This window comes from Nipponia nippon, unplaced genomic scaffold (genome assembly GCF_047370975.1).
Source record: "Nipponia nippon isolate SJK-2023a ecotype South Korea unplaced genomic scaffold, ASM4737097v1 scaffold_17, whole genome shotgun sequence".
Lineage (NCBI taxonomy): Eukaryota > Metazoa > Chordata > Aves > Pelecaniformes > Threskiornithidae > Nipponia > Nipponia nippon.
In genome coordinates this window covers 7,369,434-7,393,595 of record NW_028262333.1, presented here as the reverse complement: position 1 = coordinate 7,393,595, position 24,162 = coordinate 7,369,434, and the positions used below count along the sequence as shown (strand labels likewise).

Here is a 24,162-nt window from a genome sequence, read left to right as displayed (position 1 = left end):
TTCTGCCGGCTTCCCCCGGCCCTAGCGGGGTGGTTTTCTGCAGGGCGGTTTAGTTGCTTTTCTTTGTCTTTCCTACATCTTATGAACATGTTAAAATACAGTGACCCTGATGTACATCTTTCTGAAAACCAGCTTGAAGATTTATTTTGTGAAAGGTCTGCAAAGCAGGAAAGAGCCCTGTACAGTAAAAACCACATTGGTTGTTCCTTGTGGGTAGATAAAAGCTTGTTTTATGTCCTAAATAAAGTTGGGAAATCAATGGGATATTTTTGGCTCAGTATCTGAACAGACAAACAAAATTTTAAAAAAAGCAACAAAGACAGACCTTGGAAAAAATTGACTTGGGCCTTAAAAAATTATTTGAATTGAATGATTTTTTTTTTTTTTTTTTATGAAGTAAAGATCTAGAAAGACTTAATTTCAAATTAATTTCATTTGTTTCCAAAACAAAACGCTTTATATTGCTATGGCTTTTTAAAATCCTTCTCCTCTTTTTTTTTTAAATTACATTGGATTTTGCTATTAACAGACTACTAAAATAATAGAAAAACTATTTTGGCAGTTACAAAGAACATATGATTTTGAAAACATCAGTCATCAAGTGCAGAAACAGTCCAGTGCGATTACAGCTTCTCCTTGTTATACATCCAGAAACGCTCATCCAGTCCAGCATCGCTTCATAACACCACCTGTCCGTTTGAAGCACTTAATTCTGTGGTGGTTTTAATCGAGGCTTGTGGAAAACAAGGACCGCTCTCCTTGCCCGCATCCCTTCCCAGGGCAGGCGGGAGGTGTGAGGGTCCTGTGCCCCGTGCTGACCCCAAGCCTGCACCCAGGCTGGAGGGTCCCGGCTTCCCCCATTCCCCACCCCGAGTACGGGGAGCCGCAGAGCTCTTCCCGGGAGTACATGGAGCCTTAGCAGGGAATAAGTGGTACAGATCAAAGGACCGCCAGCATTATAATAATTCCTTGACAAAACATCCATGAAGGATACCAATTTTACCTTGTGAGTGTTTGAAATTACTAGCAAGCCCCAAAAGACTAAAATTCTCAATATTTTTTTGGATGCTAAAGAAGCATGTAAGCATTTATATTAACTGTTATTCACTGAGAGCCACAAAAGTTTTGCAACAAATTTCAATGAGTGAATACAAGTGCTCTGCTCTATAAAGTGAGGGGTAAGATTATGTCAATGGCCACTGCAAGCTCTAGGAAATAGCAATGGGAAAGAAACCAGGCTTAGAGGGAAACTTGAAAACTGAATGGGCTGTGAGATTTGAAAGGGCCTGGAAGGGGGAGGAAAGGGTTAAAGAGGAGGTGAAAAAATGAAGGCTGTGGCCATGGTCAGAGGAAGAAACAGCCCATCCATCTAAGTGTGGAGGGATGAGTTTCAGCCAGCCCTAATGTCCCAAACACACCTATCCTACCTAGTTTTCAGTTATTTATTCCAGCCTGCCCTCCTGTCTCATCCTTTTGCTTGCTGAAGAATATTCCAGACTCTCAGCACCCCATTGCTTGTTCACTTTTCCCAGTTAGTAATAGGCATGCATTTCATTTCAGAGTTTCTCTTATTTTTAATATATTTCCATAACTCGTTCTTGATGCCTTTTATGTTTTGCTTTATTTTGCTGTGCAACCATTCTCTCATCCCCGTACGTTTGTGCTCCTCCTTTACAAGCCCTATTTTTGCCGTTTGCGTGAATCCTGTTTGTTTTCTGGCTGCTCCTGAGGCAATCAAAGTCTCTTTCTGTGCTCTTTGTCCTTGTTTAACACCAGAGAGTCTGTCATTGAGTCTTGCTGAAGGAGAACTGGCCCTCCCGTAATCCTCTGTTCCCACAGTCTGTTTGTCTGCATGAGAGCGTGCGTGCGTCCAGGCATGTGTTTGCAGCGAGAGTCTCTGTGCTCCTGGCACTGACACGGTCCCTCTTTCCCGAACGCGCTCGGGACACTGATGGAGAGCAAAGCTGGCCTGAGTCTCACTTTCATCATTTTCTTTTTTTCTAAGTGACTTTCAGTGTCACTAAGCCAAGTGCATGTGTTTACTATTAGCAAAAATTAACAGATAAAATGAGTTAATTAGAGCTAAACATTAAACTAATTGCTTCCTGTTTCAAATGCTTTGAAGTAAACACAGTCCATAAAATTTTCCTCTTCTTGGTTCCTTTTTCCTACCAAGCATCAGTGTTTGGGAGTGCTGGAAGATGTTCTCTTCCCAAAACCTAAGTCATTTCCATTGAAAATTTGACCTTTTCCACACTTCAGGACACTAACGTTGAGTTTCTCTCTTCCACCTTCCTGACCTCCCAAAAGCGGCTCACAGGGGGTGAACTCTGCAGAAATCCTGCCCGAGCCCTGGGCACTGACACGGGTGGATTTGGGGCAATGGGTTTATCTTCTTCCACAGAAAAAGGCAGGAAAAGCCTGAATGGGTGACTGGTACAAAAGTGCCATCTCCCGTGAGGTTGGCTGGGGTTTGGTGACTACGGCTTTGAAAAACTGCCATGCAGGGTCCTACTCACGAGGCCACGGCACTTGGCAGCCAACAGACAAAAATGCACAAAATGCACAAAAACAGCAGAACAGTTAATCCAAAGGGATTCAAGAAAATGAACCACAATGCAAGATATTATTGAAGCCAAGAATCTGGTGCAATTCAAGGGAAAAGCAATAACTGCAGCTCTAACAGTTCAGATAATAGTTTAGAATATATACGGCTGTCTTCATGCCAAAAACAATCACTGTTTACCTCAAGCAAAGAAGAAATCTCTCCCAGAGGCGCACTGTTGCAGCAGAGCCGAGCACTTCATGTCGGTCGCTGTTTCCAGTTGGATGTGAGACTGGATGGACCACTCATCCAGTACAGGATGGAAATGCGGTGTACTGACAAGAGCCTGGGCTAGAACGGCATCATTAAGGGATTGAGGCTTCACAAATACACATGAGGATATTTGTTCTTACAACTTTTATTTCTAACTTGTGTGCAGAGATGATGGGATGAGGGCTTTGCTGGCAGCCTGTCATGTGAAGGTAGCACACCTTCTCACAGCATTCAAACACACGGAATAGAATAGAATAGAATAGAATAGAATAGAATAGAATAGAATAGAATAGAATAGAATAGAATAATTTCAGTTGGAAGGGACCTACAATGATCATCTGGTTCAACTGCCTGACCACTTCAGGGCTGACCAGAAGTTAAAGGAGCAGCATTAATTGACAGCCGAAGGGCCAGCAGAAGGACAGAGCTTAACACTCAGTGCTTTGCATTTCATATACTACTGTGATGTTGCAAATAGCAATAAACATAAACAAACGCAGGTTGCTTATTTGTTCTAGGATGCACTTGTGTGGGATGCAGTACTCTAGTCCAACAAATGTGCTGAAGGTATCTCCATCTCGTCTTTAACACAAATATGTAAAGATCGAGCCTTTCAGTATTGCTGATTTCCAATATATGGGACCCCCCAAATGCATATCTAGAACAGCTACACAGAGCGCAGAAAACATCGGCGTATCTGTGCTCCTCCCAAGAAAAACACCCCTCAGGCTGCCCTCAAGTTGTACCGCGTGGGTTCACAGCACCGAGGCCAGGGATGGCTCTGGGTTTATTCAGCCGTCTAAATGATCTGCTGCATTGTGTATTAAATTGAGTTTTCTGGTATAGATAAGGGTCAGTAAAGTGGTTATTTTAAGTGAACTTTGTAGTTTCATTTTGATGAGAGTCAAGATGGTAAAGTTCCCTCATGTCTCCTGGTTTTGGTATATCTCTTCTTTCTTATATTACGCTGCAACAACAATAACATTAAAAAGCCTCTCTTCCTGTAACCCAGATTAAAGACTGAAATAAAATCACGGTCACACAGTGTTAAAGCCGGGAGATAACCACAGGAGAGCAGTAACCTGCACTCACCTTGCTCTTGTTGTGTTCTGCTAAACGTGCACAGTTGGCCACTGCAGGTGACAGCCGCCAGGTCAGCTGGACGATGGCTGCGACCTCCAGTCATTCTGAAATAGAAATACCTGGGTTCATTAAAACAGACATTGTATTAGTGGAGGCCTTATAGCAGGCAATAAGATCCCATGGGAAGACTAGTTTAAGGCATTAATTGTTTCTTAATATTCTTAAACAAGTTCAGCCTGCTTTTCATCTTGATACAAATTTAGCATAAGTATTTTGGAGCTCATCTTCGTTAGAAAAAGACATCAAGAAAGGATGTGGGTAGTTAATTCCAGTAAATGCATGCTTAAGCTTTAGACCTCTAAATTTTTCCCAGTGATTATGAATGCTTTTGGGGAATTCTGTCTATGTTAAGCATCACTGTTACGGATGAACTGCAAGGGCCTTTTCTCATCCCACAGGTCCCACGAGCCAAGGCCCTGTACACCTACCGAGGGCACAACCCTGGGGAGCTGAGGTTCAATAAGGGGGACATCATCATGCTGCTCCGACAGCTGGATGAGAACTGGTATTTGGGGGAGGTCAACGGGATCAGTGGCGTTTTCCCAGCCAGCTCCGTGCAAGTCATCAAGCACCTGCCCCTGCCACCACCCCTCGGCAGAGCACTCTACAGCTTTGACCTGAGGAGCAGGGATAAGACCGAAAACAAGGACTACCTGACGTTTCATAAGGTAACACCACCCCGCAGCAGCCAGGGGCTGGGCGACACGGGCTGGGCTGTTTCTTTAGACTGTATGGTGTTCTGCTACTCCCCAACTCCATAGGAGCTCCCTTTTGGAAGTCAGTGAGGTTCCCAAGCCCCCTCAGACACTGCCACCAGCAGTTAAACCCCCACAACTGCCCTGTGCAGGACGAGGGGCATCCAGAGAGGGATGCAAGTGCCCGCCACGAGCAGCGACTGCAGTCCCTTGGCTCAGCTTCTCGCCCATGCTGCTGTCGTTGATGAGGAGTGGCTGATGGTGGTAGTCTGCTCTCAGGACCAAAACACTCCAAGGAGATCTCTAAAAGACACCTACTGACGTAGTAAAGAAAATTGCTCCAGGTCTGGGGGTACAACATTTATGCAGGTTGAACATACCCAGCCTGCTGGAGGCATGCATTTGCAGAGCAATACCTGAACTTGTACTGTGTTTCCCTTTATTCCCCAAAGGCTACAGAGCTTGCATTTACTCTGTTAGAGGACATGCTTTTCTGAGTAACTGCACCTCCCAGCAAAGTCAGCTGTCCCTGTAGTGTCAAAACGAGGTGAGGCATGGCAGAGCAGTACAGAAAGCACTGCCTGGAGGTATCAGTGTCCTCGCAGAGAAGTCACTTCTTTCTCCGTCCAGCTGGCAGCACAGATGCGATGCTCTCCTCGCTCTCACGGGTGGGAAGAGGAGGCAGGAGAAGGAGGCTTTGGTCCAGGCCAAGTGTCCCCAGGGAGTTGGAGCTGGATGTGGGGTGGCTGGCAGGGGGCAAGAGAAATCAAACAGCCAAAAGCCAGCTGTGGTTTCTGACTAAGGGGAAGAACTAAAAGAGAAAAATCAGTTCAGAGCAGCGTCACACATCACGAGCAGCTCTATAAAATGTGGGCTTTGAGCTTGCTAGGTGCAGATGCAGAGAGGCTGGGCAGCCAGCAATCCTGCCTTTGTCATTAGGATTCACTTATTAGCAGGAGGCGCCTTCCTCAGCTTTCTGCCGTCTGCATTTGTTTTTTCTCTTTCACTTTATTTGCCTTTGTTTCACTGCTTACTCATTCTGTTTGTTTGCGTTAGGAGGCTGCGCTCATCTCCGCTCCCACAGCAAAGTTCATATGTGGGGATTTAGTGCACATCTAAAACAAACAGATGCCTCTGCAAAGAGGTGAGAGCATCCTCCTGTCCCCCAGCCTTGTGACAGCGGTCAGTTGTTACTGTACGAAATGACAAAGATTGGAGCAGTCACTTCAGTGACTCCCTGTTGCCGTAACCTCGAGGCAGCACCGGTGCCAGTGCCGTGTCCTCTTCCAGCTGGGCATAGCACGGCATAGTGACCTGCCAGCCGAGGTGGGTAACTGGAGAGTGCCATCTCTCTGCAAACCACCATAAAGAGATGATTTATTCCTCCAAGAGCCCTAGCAGGCAGGGGAACCTCAACACAAGGATGCTGGAGCCTCGGGTAGATGACACAGGAGTTGCATTTGTCCATCACAGCCTGGCCTTAGACCAAAGCTCTGCTCCGGGCAGCTTGATCTAGGTTTTTTTTCAAAAATATGAGCTGGCTATAAAAAAAAAAAGCAAACAAACAAAAAACCCAACAGCTGCCCACTCTCACAGGAGCGCTGCACGCTGCAGCTGGCTTCGCAAACAGCTTCTCACCCTCACCGGCTCTCACATCTGGATGGGATGCCCCCGCCTTTCGGCTTCGCCCCACCTCCACATGCCCTTGCCCTCCCTCGGGAGAAGGTGACGGTAATTTGGCAACAAGCCCACTTGGAAATTTGTGCAGAGATTCAGGTGCAATACCACATAGCAGTCTCTTCTTATTCTTCAAGGCAGTAGCCGGCAGATAATGTTCAGACACACAAATGAAAGCTAAGGGTCACTTACTGCAAGATTAATACAAAATTTGCACCAATTCAAGTGGAAAATTTGTGCACGTACTCTGCACGGGTGTAAATGTTTTAGGCCAGCAGGAACCAGTCTTCTCTGACCCCTTCAGCCTTGAAGTCATTAAAATTTTAGCCCCAAACTTTGCACATTAGTTCAGAAGAGAGAAAAACATACATTTGTTTCTGTAAAATTCTCCTTATTTCCCCCCGCACACATGGCAGATATCCTGAAAAAGATGAAACCAAAACATCTTAGAAGTTAACAAGATTTAATTCTGCTGAGTTGCTCAGAAATTTAGGCCTTTCCAAAGAGATGTAGCTATCAGTCAATACAAACTAGCTTTTTTCCTCCAGAGTATTTCAAATACCTGCACTCCAGCGATGTCAGGTTATTTCAGCTTCTGATAGAGCGATCTGAGCTTCTCGGCAGTGTGACACCAATTACCTCGACACTTACTTACATAGGGGTTTTTCACTTGGTTCATAGCTAAAATGCCATTTTCATTATTAGTTGTGTGCGTGGCAATTACAGAGGCATTTCCATGCGATGGAAACCATCCAGCAAGTAAAAGGCTTTTCATGTCCTCACCATCAGACTCATGTCCACGGACCCGATTCAGCCACGCTCACACCTTTAAATTAAAAACAAGTTTGAGCATTGTGCTGAGTAAGGCCAGACAAGCTGGTGTTTCAGAATACATACATACCAGAAGCTGTCCCAGAGGACTCGACGGGGCCGCACCACCGAAGCTGTTTAACGAGGCTGCTGTCTGAAATGGCAGGGCGAGCCCATCCTCACCCCTACCACCCACCTCTCCCGCAAGAGAGGGCTGGTGACACCGTGCTCCTGCCCTTCGGGGTGACAACACCCCTGTCCTTGGCAGAGCTGATGAGAACAGAGGGCAAGTTAGGCGACAAAGCAGGGACCTTCCCCACCGTGTGTGTGGAGGGGGGTCCAGCCCGTTCTCTGCCGTGCCCACCCAACGCCCCGCCAGGCAGCAGTGTGTGCTGGCACCCGGGGGCAGAGCCCTCCTCCCAGCCTGGCACTGCATTCGGCTGTCTCTCAGCCCTGCAGACAGCGAGCAAACAGCTTTCCCTCTCCCTCGCTGGAATGAAGTCTGCACAACAAGGAAAAAAATTGGGGGCAAAAATGCAAAATTCAGGCAAAATATCAAAATTGCATTTTTAACAGGTTCTGTTGTAATCGGCTCTTGTGTAGCTCTGTTTGCTGGGGGATCTGCCCCATGAGCCCCCCAGACGCTTTCCTGGGGCTTCAGGGGGGCTGGCAGGTCATGGTGGCCCCCAGCCGCCCCAGCCTCCACCAGCGTCAGCTCAGCACATCGCAGGAGGAGTTCCCAGCACTCCGGCTCCGGAGACCTTTAAGCCGCCTGCTGCCTGACAGGATTTTGTTAGCAGTGGTCTAGACATTAATTGTATTCCTGCAGTTTACCTTGAGATGCAGGGTGTAAATGGCACCAACAAGAATTCCTAGAAATAAAATTAATACTTGTAATCATCATAATTACAGCAAGCACCTCTTTGTGGCTATTTTATAAAAGGACACTAGTAAAACATCTTATTTGAAGCTCTAATATATTTTGTAAAATGTCTTTTCATTTAATGAAATCATTTTAGCTTCAGTAATTACTTATTTAAGCCTGGCGTTAACAGAAATAAGTTAGTTAGGGCCACATAAAGCCACCAAGGAATTAGAAATTAATTATGGAGAAGGCAACGGTAGGTCTGCTTTGGGGATGCAAGGCTTTGACACTTAGGTTTGACACTTAGGTTTGTGCCCCATTTTATCACATGGCCCAGTGTTTAGAGAAGGCAGAAAAATGTTTCCTGTTTAGGCTAAAGTTTAATTACGCATAGAAATGACAATATTGCCATCTTATATGTGCACATACGCACACACTATGGTTTTTAAACCTTGCTTTAAGGAGTGAGGAGGAGGGAAATGTGAAAACAATCCCTGCTTTAAAATTATAATGCTTGAGAGACACCTGTACCCCTCCTGCGTTAAAGTCATCCTCGTTCATCCCAGGAGTCAGGCGCATTGCCTCACACGAGTGGGTGAGAATCTCAAAGTTTTGCAATTCGTTAATGTCAGCAGTAAATCATGATTAATTCCTCTGGCAGTCATCGTGGTAAAAAACATTGTCACCACATGCCCTTTGCTATTAATACTGTGTGATCAGCAGTTTCCAAGAAATACTGTTTGAACGTTGCCCATATGCAAACTCAGGGCCTGGCTCTTCCCTCATTAAACCCAATAGTTAAAAAAACCAAGCTTTTTTCAATGGAAGCAGGATCAAGCCATGAATGCTTTGGCCTACAGAGAGGTAAATGGGTGGATCTAATTCTGCTCGGAAAGCCACCATCAGTGAGGGCTTCTCTGAGCTCATGCCTTAAAGTCGGCTGCTGCGAGACGCACCCAAGCGTGCCAGCACAAAGTGAAAAAGGGAGGTGTGCCCAAACGTCCCTTCTAATTTAGAGTTAAATTTATTATAACACTGCTAGAGAGTCAGCCAGCTCTCCTGACACCTCTGCAAGGCAAAGGCCTTGACAAGAAACGAAACTTTCTGTGAAGTATTGGGGGGGGAGCACTCAGCCTCAGTAACGTGTTGTCTAAGCAACAAGTTTTTCAAACCAATTTTAATTTTGCTGTCAGCTTTGCATCAGTAATTTTGCATCCGGGATTTGTCACTGAAAACATATCAGGGAAACGACTGAGCCACAAGTTTTTAAAGACTGCCTGTAACATCATCTGAAATCTTCCTGCAGCTCAGATTCTTTGGCAAGCTGAAAAAAAAGGGAAAACTGAGCAGTCACCAGGCTGTGCCAGGCATAACTTCTGAACGTGCCATCGAATCTCCCTTTGTCTCTTTCAGCCAAACACCACTGCAAGGCAACTCCTGCAGACCAGCAAAAGCCACTGGTCCCCTCAGTTTAAGTGTGCGTCCCTACGAACGGCATCTCCCAAAGCAAAGGGCGCGGATTCACCGGCTTTCCCCAAGGTGTCCGACTCCAGGCGGAAGAGCCTGCGGCAGTTCTCCATCACCACTGCCCTGAACACCCTCAACCGGATGGTCCATGCACCGGCCGAGCGTCAGGCGCTGGAGATCAGCTCCCCTGTCCTCATCAGCTCCAGCAACCCCACTGTGGCCACCCAGAGCAGCGAGAAAGCGGAGTTTCCCTACGGCACCCCTCTCCAGGTAAGGAAGCAGCGGTGTGGATGCTGTAGGAGCACTATGAGTCCAAAATGCAAATCCTAGATAGAAACACTTGACTCGCAGGCAGCAATTCAAAAAGCTAAAGCACAAATGTGCAAAGACAAAGCACCCATGCTAATAGTGTCAGTAAGATATGTCATCCACATCAGGCTGCCTGGGACTTTTTTCCCCTCCTTTTGAATTGGAAAGATCTGTCTTCAGAGTTCAGGTGCCCAAGGGAATTCATAAAAAGAGAAATTAAGTTATCAGAGTAACTAAATGTGGATAAAGCACATTCCCATCCTAATTTCTGCCCTACTGCAGTGAGCTCCAGGTGTAGAACAGAAAACAGAGAGCTTAACTTACAAAATAAAATATTTTTCATTTTAGAAAGTAGTACGGAACATGAATTCCCAAGGGAGCTAACCGAGCTTCAGCTCATTCAGACGTGTGTGTGTGCCTGAATTCACACTGCAAGCAAACATCTGGTTTGCCATATAACGATGTAGATCAAAAACAGGCAGTTCTCAACACTTGCAAAATTAAAGCTAAAACCAGCCATCGGCCACTTTTGCCTGCATTACTTTGATGAGGAGCCTTTCTGAGCTCCTCTCACAGAATTAAGTTGCACCAGCATGGTAGGACCTGCAGAATCAGGCCCTGAATTATGGGCAAATAAAAGCCCAGCAAGATCAGTGAGGAAGCTGCATTGTACTGAGCAGGTCTGTACTGCTAGTGATTGCTTTAACGGCCTTTTCATCTAACCCCTATGCTTAAAAGGAAAGTAGAAACCTGCTCTTTTTATTAATTGGTATTTCAATTTTTCTGGTAAGTCTTAAGCCTACAAGGAGTCCCTAGCATCCCCAATGCTTATCCTCAACGATAAGCATTGGGCTTAACTGAAAAACTTGATTAAGCCCAAAATCTCAGTGCAGAAGATCACATGTTTGGGTGTATCTAAACACAACCTTTACACTGCCCGCCGGGGCACACTCAGGCATTGCGGAAGCACGGAGCTCCATTACCGTAACCTAATCCACAAAGTTTTCTCCAAAGGTAAACTGCCTACAGGACAGGCTTCCTCACAAAACGCCAATTCAGCAGTGTTATAACATCGACAGAAATAATGAAGAAGCCTCCTGCTTCTTCTAAGCAGGGCTGTCAGCCCTTCTGAAAAGCAATCGGCGTCTTTGCCCTACAATAAATCAGTCCTCTGCCCACATCCATCCACGTCCAGATGAATGGTTCCTGTCAGGGGAGGGCAATTACCAGGAGTCCTTGTCGGTCTGCAATCTAAACCTGAGACTATGCCAAGAAAAGCTGAATTTGGGGCTGAGATAATAAAAGTAGACTGACCTTTTGGACTATATCCACTCTTTATTTTAGGAGGCAAAAGAGTCTCATTCCTTCGTCACACTCTGACTAAAGATCTCAATACAGAATCCTCACAGATCATCTGAAATGGGAGAAAAAAGGTTTTGTTTAGATTTATATGACGTCTTTCATATTCAAGGTTGCTCTAACATTTTATAAAGCAATAAGCCAGCCCTTGGTAGTTCGGTGTCTGTGCAATAAAACCCAGCAGGCATTTTGTACTTAGCAATAGCCCGCAAAGAGCCTTGGATGTTAGATCCTGTTTTATGGGAGAGGAAATGAAGCCTTACAATAGAACTATAATTCAATTGAAATGGTATCATGTCTCGCAATCCCAATATAATTTCACCTAAAATGTCTCAGTGTGAACTATCGTCAACAGCAGAAGCAACAGAGTGAACATGTTAACATTTTGCCTTAGAAGGGTTGGAATTTCCTTTCTTCTAAACAACAGTTTTACTCCTGGAGGTTTGCAGGAGGATCTGTGTTGTTTATGGGGCCACACAGGTTGCAGCTTTTCCTTTTTGCATCTCTGGGTTTGAGTTGTGATGACTGACCTGCAAACTTGAGATTCTTTTGCAAGCCCAGAAGTGCACTGCCAGGCTGGACCATGTTGGCCATATCCCACTGAGGTCACTCGTCCTTTTCCCTACTATTAATCGGATAGAAAAGCTGCAGCGGTGATTTGTTGATAAGGCAGCCCTCACGACCAGAACAAAGTTGCAGGATTGAGGAGTAATGGGAGAGACAAGAGCTGATGCTGATCCCAAGGGTTGGTCTACCCTGCTCAGTAGCTTCTGGTAGAAGCTCAGCTTTGATAGTAAGTGCTGAGACTTTGGAAAAACAGTAGCACATCTCCAAAAAGTGTGGTTGTTCCATGGCAATTAATTTTACATACACAATGTTACCTGAAAGGAAAAGATCTGTGTTTCTTGGGTTTAAACTACTCCAGATAAAATACAAGTTCGGAAGTAACGAACAGTTTTGTGCCTACTGCCAGCGCTGAAAACTCAGCCCCAGAGTACAAGTACCAAGCCGGGGTCTTCTGTTATTAGCAATATAGTAAAGAGTGGGTTGAATCACATAGTTAGTTGCTTCCGTGCATTTTCGTGCTCCCGAGTAATTCTGCAGAGGTTGAGTAGCCTGGATCTTTGTGGGTGGTCACAAATATGGTGCAGCAGATGGAGCTGAGTCTAGAGCTCAGCTCAGCCTTCCCGACTCCGGGCTGAAATCCTCACCAGGCTTCACCCAGGTGCCGAGCCGGCGCTCACACGCAGTTGTGCTGCATAAGGAGCAGCGATGGCAGCTCTTGAAGCACCCAGGAGCCAGCCCCAAACAGCACTGCCTCTCAGGAGGAGTTTCTGAGACCTGGTGGGCAAGGCTGAACGATTTTTGAGAACGAAGTAGGCAAGGATTTAACCAGTTGTTAAGTGGGAATTGTCCCAGGACACAAAGCTCAGGGTTGGATAACCTTAGCTGGCAGGCATGGGTGAGGTATATGGGGTAGGCTGGGCAAGGGGCAGGGGGGTCGAAGGTGCCCCCTTGCCCAGCCCTTGGCCACCAGGGCTGATGCCCTCCTCTGCTGAGCAGAGGGATGGCACGGGAAAGGAGCGGGTATCTGCCTAAGATGGCGAGCAGCAGGCGAAGCCGCGGAGGCTGTGCAGGGTTAGCGGGTGAATCACTGGCAGAAGGAATGCTCACCACAGCATCCGCCCTCCCTGGGAGCCAGAGAAAGTCCGCCTCCCCATCCAGGGCTCCATGCAGAGCCCAGAGAAGTCTGAGAGCAGCCACGGCCCCTGGGCTCCACGCCCAAACACCAGAGCTTTTCTCCCTCCGTGAAAGGAACTGCCCCATCAGCAGCACCCCAGCCCTTCGCTCGCCTCTGTGCGCTGGGCGGGCGCTCGCTCGCCGGGAGCACGCCCTCCATGGAGTGCTCCGAGGTGCTTTTGTCCTTTCAGACAGTGACCTGGTTTCATTCCCCGCCCAAGATAAGGATGTAAGGCCCCATGAGACCAGCTGGAAGTAAAGGAGCTGTGCTGCAACCGAGTTTGACACTAACAGGGGTGAGGATCACAGCAGGGGGGGTCCTAGCATCAGCCGTCACGTGGGAATGAGGCAGCAGAGCAACCTTAGCAATCAAACTGACAACCAAGTGACCCTGTTACTATCCAAGCCTTTAAATCCCTCTCTTCTGAAAGGACAGGCTTCCAGACAGATATTGAATATACATTTGGATCTAGTAATTTTTTTAAAAATCCATGCATTTTGAACAGATGCGTTCATTGCTTTCCTTGGGGTGGGGGTCAAAAAAAGTGGGAATTTTCCAGTGGCTTGTAGTTACATGACACTTGCCCCAAGCTATGAGACTACCTACGTTTGAGGGAGACAAAGAGGAGCATCAGCATCCCCCTGAAGCACCCTGTGCATGACATCCCCATGGCGGAGTCACGTCTCCAGCGATGCTGGCACTGGGCAGGGGGAGAGGGAGCCGGAGGGGCTGCACCATGGGTGCACACAGCAACAAAGCACGGCTTAAGAAGCGAAGCTGAAGAGGCTGTGCTGGGTGTTTGTAGGGCTTTCCAAAACACTATGTGCCTGCCTGCCTGGCATTTCCACCAACAAGGATCAGGTCAGACTCATTTCGGCCCATAAAAGGGAATAACTGGCAGCAGCTGGCATTGCCGCCAGCCCTCCTCCTGCTCTTCCTTCCTCTTTGTGGTGCCAAGCCAGGCTCAGGCAGGAGCCAGAACCAGTTTGCAGGGTTTGTGGTGCACCATGTCTGTGCCTGTGCCTGTTGTGCAAGCGGGCCGGCTGCGGGGCGAGGGGAGCGCGGCAGCGCTGAACTGCGCCCTCCCTCTCCGCCTCCAGCAGAAAGCACCAGCAGCTGCAGGAATCTGTTCCCAGTCACAACTGGGACCTGGTGGTACTTGGGTCAGGAAACATCTGGCTAAGCTTCTGCTACCCTTTGCTGCTCATTAAAGTGAGCTGATAAACCAGACATCTGCCATCTAGTACATTTGGCTTTTCTATGTAATAAATTATCTGAAACTTGCAGGGTCAAACTTTCAGTAGCACCAAGAGCACCAACTGCCCTGCGAGGGAACGGGGAAAATCTCCCTCCCCACAAGGTATCTCATGAACACTCTCGACAGGCAATTGCCTGTGTCAGCAGGGCACTGTAGAGAGGAGCCAAGCTAGAAATTACGTTGGCGACAAGCTAGACAGGGAGATGGAGTAAGAGAGGGATTTAAGGAGAGGTGGAAAATGAAACTCTCTGTGCTTATAAGGGCTTGCAAGGTACTCACAGGAGATCAGCAAAAGTGAATGCTGAAATCACTTACACCTGGCTGGAAAATATTTCATTCAATCTTCTTTCCTCTCTGTTGAAAACACAAAACCAGCTTTGATGCAGCTCTGGAAGGATCGCTGCTTCCATGCAGAGTAGGAACAGAGAGAGATGAAAAACATTAAGCTTTCCATCCAGAAGTGGTCATTTCAACACCGTTCCATCAGGAAAACGAGCAAAAAGGTTGTCATTTTGCTCCAATGCAGGAAAAAAACTCCAAATCCCCAAATTTCAAAGGTTTTGGTTATCAAAATTATTAAAACAGAATTATAATTTCCAACGAACTTCGTTTATATGAGAGGCTGGTCTGACCCTACCTGGACTAGAAAACAAGGAACGCAAAGATGGTTTGAAGCTTACCTGCCACTCCAGGTCCAGAGACAGAAGCGATAGTTGCTGGGGTTTTTTTAATTAACTTAATTTACTGGAGAGCAACAGAGCTGGTGAGTCACTTGCTTTTTTCCCTAGGTCCTTGCAAAGCCAGTGCCCCAGCACCGTGTTACAGGCATGACCACTAGAAATTAGATTTGAAATGAATACGAGATTAAAGCCCTGACAACTTGCATCACTAAAGATCCTGTGGTCTTTGCTGGAGAGCATGACTGCCAGCCACATCCCAGTCCGGTGACTTTCCACTGGCCTGAGATTCCCCAGGGAAGCTGCCGCAGCCACACTGCCTTGCTGGGAACTTTGTTTTCACCTCCCAACAGCAGCCACCCTCCTGCAGCGGTGCAACACGGCTAACGCCTTTCAGCATGCACAGCGCTGAATTTCAAATGGGGATGAACTGCTTGCTGACAGCAGTTCACCCCGGGATACATTTTGTTGTGCTTTAGAAGGGATAGATCAGGAGAAGAGAGCATCCTGAGGATGCCACATTGAACACTGCCATCCTTTCCTCCAAACCCATGGGCCCAGCCTGTGCAGCCAGGCCATCCACTGCTGAATTCACTGCATCATCACCTCCTGGCTCCGAGGTCTGCTGTGCTGCCAGCACAGCGACAAGCAGAAAAGCAAAGTTCACCGGTAGAAACCAAATGGACGAGGAGGAGCGTGCCTGGTTGGCACACACCAGCGGGTTTGGTAGCTGGCACCTTCCTGGGCTGGGCTCAGCAGCACCGCTTGTTCTCACCATTTTCCGAAACAAATGTTGCTGGTGAAAGGTGGTAGATGGATCCCCCTGAGGACACCGTCCCCAGACCTGTGCAGTGCCAGGTGTGGCAGCACTGCTCCCTCCATGCCTGCGACAGACTTCGGCCCTCCCGCCTGTGAAGCAGAGATAACAAACCCTCCCTGCCTCCTCGCTAATCTCCTAATGCTTGCAAAACCCTTGGAGAGCCTCCAAAGCAAGGCGATACAGAAGCACAGGGTTTTATTGCCATGGCTCCAACCCCCCGCCAGGAGGGACCACCTCTGGAGGAGAGAGATGTTGTCCTTGTTCCAGCTAATCCTCTGCCTCACTGCGGGGCATGTAAACAAGGCGGCCAGCTAGGACTGGTCAAAAAAGTTCAACTTAAATTGTTTTGCTTTTGCCATTTGAAAGATAGCTGGGCTTTCACGTGAAAGGGAAGGGTCTACCTTCCCTAGAAAATTCTCAGTTTTCACTGAAAGACCTTGCACTCTGATTGCTACATAAGTTTGCAGCCAGCAAGGAAAATATTTCCTTTAAAGCATGCTGTCATGCAGCTCCCAGCAGGATCTAGCCCAGCGCTTTCCTTTTCTGGTATGGCAGGAATTCCCTGATCAGATAACCCTCCCACATTGCAAGTCTCCTGACCAAGGGGGAAGATGCCAATACGTGGTCCAGGAGACGTGGCCCCAAGAGACAGGGAAAGAGCGGAGGAGACACGTAGACCTATGCCCCCGCCAAGCACTTCAGTAGCATTTCTTAGTGGAAGTACTTTGTATAGTTGACCAATATACTTTAAGGAGTTTTATCTGCGTGTTCTTCAGATGTTTATGGAAAAGGATTATCATTTCCCATATCTAATAGCTCTAGTACAATTTTTTACCACTCATTCAATCAGCCAGCTATGAAACGCTAACCCACTTTGCACTGGCAACCAAGTAAAACATGTCCACATCTTGTTCTTGGCACCTGGAAGCACCCTCCAGCCTGCAGAGTACACTGGAGATGGAGGTGCAGAGTTTAACAGCCTCAGAGAGGTCATCCTGTTTACTTCTCCATCTGCATGGCACACGCGCAGGACTGCTCTTCCTTGAGAAGCTGGCATTTGTAGAAATTTCTCCTGTTCTTTCTACTGGATGGCCTTCACCCTTTGAAGAAAAGCCCTGTCTCCTCACAGTCCCCTTATGGAGGTGAAGCCTCTGCAGAGATCAGTGCCATGCGAGGTGGGGACAGCTGCCCGTGGTGGGACCACGCCAGAGCCCAGCGAGCACAAAGGACACGTAACCAAAACCAGACCAGAAGAACAGAAACACCTCACAGGCAGGTTCTGGGGTTCGGGGGTAACAGCCAGACGCTCAGCGGGACACCAGGCAGAGGACGCTCGCCTCAGAAACCCCCCAAGGGGGTGGATGTCACTCAACCTGCGAGACATGGAGGGGTAGGGGAACAGGAACAGCCTAGCACACTGCCCGCGTCCTCACTGGGACAACAGGGAGGTCCAAGGAGTTGTTGTCTTGCCTTTGGTGGGCAGCAGCAGGGACGAGCGCTTGCCCACTGCAGCAGCAAGTCTGGCATGGTGTGTTCCAGGCACACAGTTACTTTGACAGCAAAAACAGGGCTGAGGTTCCTCCCCGGACCATGAAAGACCCCTACGAGAGGACAGAGGGGGCATTATGGTGGCTGGTACCTCTCCTCAGATGCAAAATGACAGTGGGGAAAGGGCCACCCCAAACCAAATGCAAACCCGAGCGAGGTGCCTCTGCCCATGCTCTGGCACTGCCCGTGGTGCGGCAGAGAGCTACTCCCCTTCCCCAGCACGGTCTGCACTGAGTGTACACACGGGTCTGTGGAGCTCCTCGGGACGCCAAAGAAGTGGTAAATAGCTTTAATAATAGTTATTAAAAGATCACTGGGGCAAGGACTGTATTATTTTGGGTTTAGACAATGCCAATACTCCCAGCTGGACCTAAATAAATAACAAGTGAAACAGCAATGATTACACCAATCCTCACCTGGCAGACGCAGTGGTCTCCTCCTGGTTAGCAAAGTCAGGGCTTGAAATGTTGTTTTCCCAAACTCCTTTTCCTTCCTGAAGCAGGCACCAGAGACAGGGAATGAATGAAAGGTACTCATCTTGTTCAGAGCCAAGCAAAAAGGGGTGAGAAAACACTGAGTGCAAGGAGAGAGGCAAAGGAGTGTTTCCCCACTGGAATGGATTTCATATGTATGAGATTAGCAACAATTACAGGTTTAGGGCTCAAACTTAGCACTTGGAAGTTGTAGCTGTTAGTTTATGTTTATCCTGTCTCATCGCCATTCTGACAGCCTCCTCACACGCCAGGTTACTGTCCCAACAAGTTCCTTATTGACAGGACAGGACATGCACCATCAGTCCAACCAAGCCATACCTTGGAGAGCGTCTCGGTGTTGAAGTGGAAAGACCATGAGTTTTCCTCTTAATGCCTGGTCATCTGGTTTTTTTGGTCAAATGCTCTAAACTCTTCTTTCTCCTGAAACGTCTTTGGGGTTTTTTTGAAGAGTGGGTGAAGCCTGTCAAATGTTTTTAGCTGCTCTTCCAGTGGCTAAAATAGGTCTATATTCAGATTAATTTATTGTTTTCTTTCTCCCTGTAGGTCAGTGCATCTTACTATCCTGCGCCAGGATCATTGGGGCCCTCAGCAGCCATAGTCACTCTTCCCCATCTGCAGCACCACCTATCAGCTCATATGTAAGTAAGGAAACTGAAATACCTTGGGGGGGGTCGTGTAATTTTCTGTACCTTCACCTGAGGCTTCTCCAGCCAACTGTTCTTGCGAGCCAGGAGGTAAAGGCAGACCAGAGCGCAGCTCCCGTGTGTTCGGATCCAAATGCAGATCCACGTAGGAATGTAGTTGGGTGGTCTCTGTGACTCCCTGCTTAGACTTATCACAGTTGAACTCAAAAGATTAAATTTAGGAAAATCAAGGGATATAGAAGAATGTGGGTAAACTACTGGAAACATTTGAGATAGATTCTCATCATTCCCTCATACAAATTACTGTGTTCGTCTTTTTTAATTATTCCCAGCAGGTGAACCATCCTTGCACCTTATTACCTCACTTAACTATTTATACATATAAAGTTCTGCCCATTTGTCAACAGTCCATTTTAAATTTTTAAATTTAAAGAAACTAATTACTCCTTAAGTGCCTCTGGTTATTTATTTTAAGACAGTGACGGTCATTGGTACTTTGAATGATCCAATCTTTTAAAACTTTCCCAGAGCTGAAATTTGCAGATAATATATTGTGATGATTTGTTTTCCTCTAGGTAAGATTCATCAGCCTGGCACTGTAGTAAGCTACCCAATAACAGCAAAATAGCAGCAAGCTGTCTGCATGGTAATTAGCACCTCCACAGTATCGAGTCAGACCTGTGGAAACACTAGTACGCATCAGCAATATCTGTAGATCTGTACTATGCTCGGGAAATTTGCTACTTTCGTGCATTAGCATAGGTCATCCAAGAATACTGCACACACTTAATCCTAAGCACAGGAAAACTCCTAAGACCTTAAAATAATTTGCAGAGTGAGGATTGTATTAAAGTGTTCAATCAGCTGCCTATTGTGCACAGCTCCTTTTTCAACCCTACAATATCAAACCGGTATCTGCATGTCCTGCCCTTCAAGATGACTCCTGTGTACAGTGATAAACCACTGCAGAATTAGAACACCTTTACACTGAGCCTCGCCTGGTCTGTGCAAGTAACAGAAGGAGAGGTCACTTTATGAAGACAGGCATTTCAAGTCAGACTTTCAAGTGATTTTTCTGAACAACAGGGAGAGAGAAACCTTTGTAAAAGTTATGGGATAGTTCTTGACTATCTAGACAACTAGTCTGTTGTTTCTATTTTTTAAATAATTTCTGATAATTGCTGTATTGATCTGTAACTCATTAATATTTGGGAGCAGATCACATTCCCCTTAAAAAAAAAAAACAAAAAACAACAATTAAATGTGTTACACTGGAGACAAATTAAAGTTCTTTAAAGAACAAATAGGGGAAAGTTTTGAAAAATATGCCATTTTCTTTTGTTCCTGTTTTGCTGTGTAGTCACATGTGGTTCACTGTGGTGAACAAAGCTTCATCACCTAGTCACAGTCCCAAAATCACGACGGAGAGGTGTAGAGGAGATCTCAAATTCATTTCTAGTCTGGTTTCCTCGCTAGCCCAGTGCAGAGCCATGTACCTCCTCCTTTGTCCACTTTATTCTCAAAGGCCCCCAGTGGCAGCGACTGCAGTCCCAGTGTCAGTCTCTGCAGAGGTCCGGTCACAGGAGAACGAGGAAAGGGAGGAAGATGGGGTTAACGCGCACATTGCTGTACGAGCAGTGCTCCTCCCCGCACCTCCCAACACCTCCAGATGATGCTCGAGGCAAGCAGATGCAAGGCCTCTGGCTCACCACATACTTCAAAGGCAGAATATATTCTTGATGCTATCACTCGGACAGAGCATCGTACCTGTGCTCTTTCATGCTGCTTTGCCTTAGGACAGGTACACATTAGCCCTTAATCAGTTATTTCAATGGAGCACTCACTGTGTGAGGTAGAGAACAGCAGCTCTCTCCTCCCTAATGCTTGTCACCCTTGGCTGGCACTTCTGGGACAGAAACCATTGACAGGATCTGCTTTGTTCTCTGTTCCTGTTGGCTCTTCATTTATTCATATCCCCTTTGGCCTGAAGTTACGGGCAGTTTCTTCTCTGCAAGTTCTCTCCACAATAACGGCAGCACCCAAAATATTTGATGCGAGTGCTGGTTGAAGAGGCTTCAGGCAAACAGCCACCACTCACCCAAAGCCAGCAGCATCAGTTCTTCAGCACAGTTAAACCCAGGAGCTTCAGGATGCGCTCCAGCCATCCTGCACAGTGGCAGTTACGCTCCGCAGGCTGCCTTCCCTTCCCCTCACCCCCCCTCTCTCCCCAGGTGCGTGGCTCTCCATTCCTACGTGGCTCATGGACCAGACGAGCTGGAGCTGCAGAAGGGAGAAGGGGTCCGCGTCTTTGGGAAAGACCACGACGGCTGGCTGCGAGGCATGTCCCTCGTCACAGGGAGGGTGGGGATCTTCCCCAGCAACTACGTCGCTCCCCTCTTCAGGTCTGTTTTTTCTTACATGAATCAAAAACATGCGGAGAGGGGAGCGGGTAACACAAGATTTGGGGTCTTCTCATTCCCGCGGAGAAATCCCTACAAGGGATTCCTGCAGTACTAACAAGGGCCAGGGACTCCTTACCTGTGCAGGATGACTCCTGGCAGCTCTAACTCCTTTTATTTCTCCATGTACCAACTCGGCTGCACGCATCACGTGGGAATCGCTTCTCCCTCCAACAGCTGGGTGCCAGGGCAGGGAGAAGTCAGGGAGCAGAGAGGGCCGGCAGTGTTCCCCTCAGAGGGGGCACACAGTCCGGAGGAGCGAACAGCACAACATCAGCCTTCATCCACTTGTTTTAAACCTGGGATGTTGACAGAGGTATCAGCAGCTTCTCCCAAGACTCTTTAATTCAGTCCAGGAGCTTTGGCAGAGACCTGTAGGTGACACAACTGGCACATTTTGGTGAGTTAGTCTGGGAGCCAGGATGAATGGCAGCGTGTCTGTGCTCAGAATTGCCTTTATTCCTTCTGGATGACTCCAGTCTTTTTTTTTGTTTTTGTTTCCTGCCAGAAGGGAAACCACAAGCTGAAGGCTCTTTTAGAGTCAAAATACTGTCTTTAGAGCAGGCATTTAAGCAGTGGACGCCATTGATCTAACTAAACAAGCATGCATTAGAAAGAGCAATAATTAAAATACACAATTTAGGAGAGGGGAAAAAAAATTGTCTGTGCTCTTAGTTCCCCTGAGATACACTCAGGTTAGGCAAAGAAAAACTTAGAAATGTAATGATCTGCTGCTGCAAATAGAAAGTGGGGATAAGGCAGGACACCTCTTCCAGGACTGTGATTTCATTGTTTGGAGCAGGGTTTCTGTGGCTGGAAACTCGCTGCAGCGGTCCAGCCCCATCTGCGGGAGCGGGGACGGATGGGCGCAGGGAGCTCTGCTCAGAGGGGCAGCTGCGGCCTGGGGGATCGCCTCCACACACATCCACCTGCCCGTGCCCCTGCACAGGGGTAAAGGACCGCACCAAGGGAAGATCAAGGGCATCTCAGCCTCTGCCTCCTGAGAGCCTTCTAGCAACACCTCGAAAATTCACCTTATGCTCCCAGATACTCCCACTGCCATTTGCTTTCTCCCCTCCTTGCTTCTCTTTCCCTGTTTATATTTTATTCTGCCAAATCGCTCGGTTCAGACTGGAGGTCCCAGTGCTGCTTTAATCCCAGCATTGCCCCCCCTGCACCCTCCCCGCATTCAAGAGCACTGGTGATTAGTCTTTGTCTCTCCAGCTCATTTCTTCACCATATAGCCTCCGATAACACCGTGGCCCCACCTCACCGATAAACAGAGGAAACAAATAATCAAGAGCACAGCCCAGTCACCCTAAATAGCCTCATAAAGCACTTCAACCATAAGCACTGGTTTTGGAGCTGCTATTCTATCCTCCTTGGGAAATTTCTTCATAATAAATTGATGCCTGAGTTATTTGATGAATCACTGCTCAGTTATTAAACCATAAATCATTCCTCCACCCCCCAAAATAGGTAAAGAAGAATCAGAGGAATGGTTTTTCCTTCCTTTAAGGAGTTAGCAAAAAGACTTCATCGTGGCCCACTCTCTCAAGGAATTGGAGCAATATTTGGCCAGTGTGCTGATGGGGAAAGTTGACAATTTAGTGGCTTCAGGTGAAAACATGAAGATGACCTCTCTTGGGAAGGCAGGGGAGGAGGATAATCCAAAGTACCTGCTGTGCACTGGAGAGCTGCCCAAACAGCTGAGGAGAAGCCAGAGCCAGATGACAGGAGCACAAATACTGCTTCTGCCCGGTCCTTACAGACCTGCCCTGCCCCTGTGCTGAAGGGTGCCTCTCACTGCTCCAGCTGAAGGTGCCATCCAGCACGCTCCTGTGCAGGGAAGGGGTAGGGTAGGGGTAGGAGGGAGCATGTTTGGGCAAATTACGGAGGGAGGGCTGGTGTCTGGAGGTCCCTTTTGAAATGCCATGAGGTTACTGTAACGAATCCTAACCCTATTTGGGAATAATTTATTATAAATCAGGTGCAGAAAGATGAAAGCCCTCATTATAATGGAATCAGAAACCTGAACTAACTATATCATCCATAACGTTTCCCACCAAACCCCTGACTTGGGAGCAGTGCAGGCACATTAAAACCATTGAGTTCCCTGTTGGGCAAACTCCTGCTTTCCTTACGAAACCCCAAGTCTAGTCCGAGCTTATTTTCTTTTCCTTTTCAAACAGGAAATCTAACCTCTCTGACTCAAAGATGCCTTCCCTGTATGCCTCATGGACGCTATCGACCTCCTCACTCTCCTCTCAAGGGAGCATCTCAGAAAATGGCCCGAGACAAAGCAGACCCTTGAAACCGGCGCTGCTGCCCGTGCCCGTCACCTCGCCCGGGAGGAGCACAGCCGCCACAGCCTCGGGACAGGCATCGCTGCGGCGCGGACGCGGCAGCACGAGGAAGAGTAAGTGCTTAGGAGGGGTCTCTGGGAGGGAGAAGCCAGACACATCCCCCCCAAACCATACTGGCCGCCTGCAATTAGCACCAGAGATGTAAAAAAAAAAAAAAAAAAAAAAGAAACGCACATTGCCAGAGCGGCAGCTCTGCCGAGTGGTCCCCCCCAGGGCTGGGCTCCTGCGTCAGGCATGGGCATGACACGAGCAGAGATGGGGCCATTCCTCGGGGCACTCACAGCATCTCCTCTCACCCACGGGCGAGCTGCGGGCGGGCAGGGGTCCCCAGCTGACACGCCAGGTTTGCAGACGTGGAGTGACCACGTAGTCACCCAGCTGCATCCCCCTTGTGAAACCGGCTCTTGAGAAGGGTCTTTCCAAGGGGTCTCATTACAGCCAGGCTGCAGTGCCAAGGACAGGCAGCCTTATCCTGCCGCTGGGCAAGGGGCTGCAGATAAAGGAAAATGCGATTTACTAGGCTGAGAATAGCAAAGCCTGCCCCAGCCTCTGTGGGTTAACCCTCCAGGCTGGCAGGGGAGGGGGGTGAAATGCCCAGGGGGGTTAATCCCCTGCAAAGGTGGAAATGCAGGGCTGAGGGCAATGCCAGCTGGCTCACCCGTGCCGCACCAGAGCGTGGCCTGGCTTGCTTCGGGGGGAGTAGCTGATAACCGTGTCCTCAACAGGCCTGGGAACGTGGCTCAAAATGCATTGCTTCACCAAAAATCTTTAAACAATAGAGTAAGGGAAGCCATTAGACAAAAATATCCTTATGTGTCAAACAAAGAAAACTAAATACAAACTCCAGCAAGGTAAACGTGAACTGTACCAAGACAATATTACGAGTCTCTAAAAGGGATTTCTGCAGTGATCTTGGAAAATGTAAATCAGCAAATCCAACCTTTGAAATCCACAACACCCAGCAACAAGGCACTAAAAAGGTAGCTGAAATGTCAATACACAGATATGGGGA

General features: G+C 47.8%; 1 protein-coding gene across 1 annotated transcript in view; it reads left to right on the top strand.

Moving 5' to 3' along the window:
• SH3RF2 (SH3 domain containing ring finger 2) overlaps positions 1–24,162 on the top strand; it is a 48,381-nt gene that overhangs the window by 13,245 nt on the left and 10,974 nt on the right. Inside the window, exons 2-6 of the mRNA XM_087754103.1 lie at positions 4,360–4,629; positions 9,422–9,745; positions 18,225–18,319; positions 20,557–20,727; positions 22,977–23,203. Coding sequence (XP_087610229.1) covers positions 4,360–4,629; positions 9,422–9,745; positions 18,225–18,319; positions 20,557–20,727; positions 22,977–23,203 — 1,087 coding nt within the window. The remainder of the gene's footprint in view (positions 1–4,359; positions 4,630–9,421; positions 9,746–18,224; positions 18,320–20,556; positions 20,728–22,976; positions 23,204–24,162) is intronic.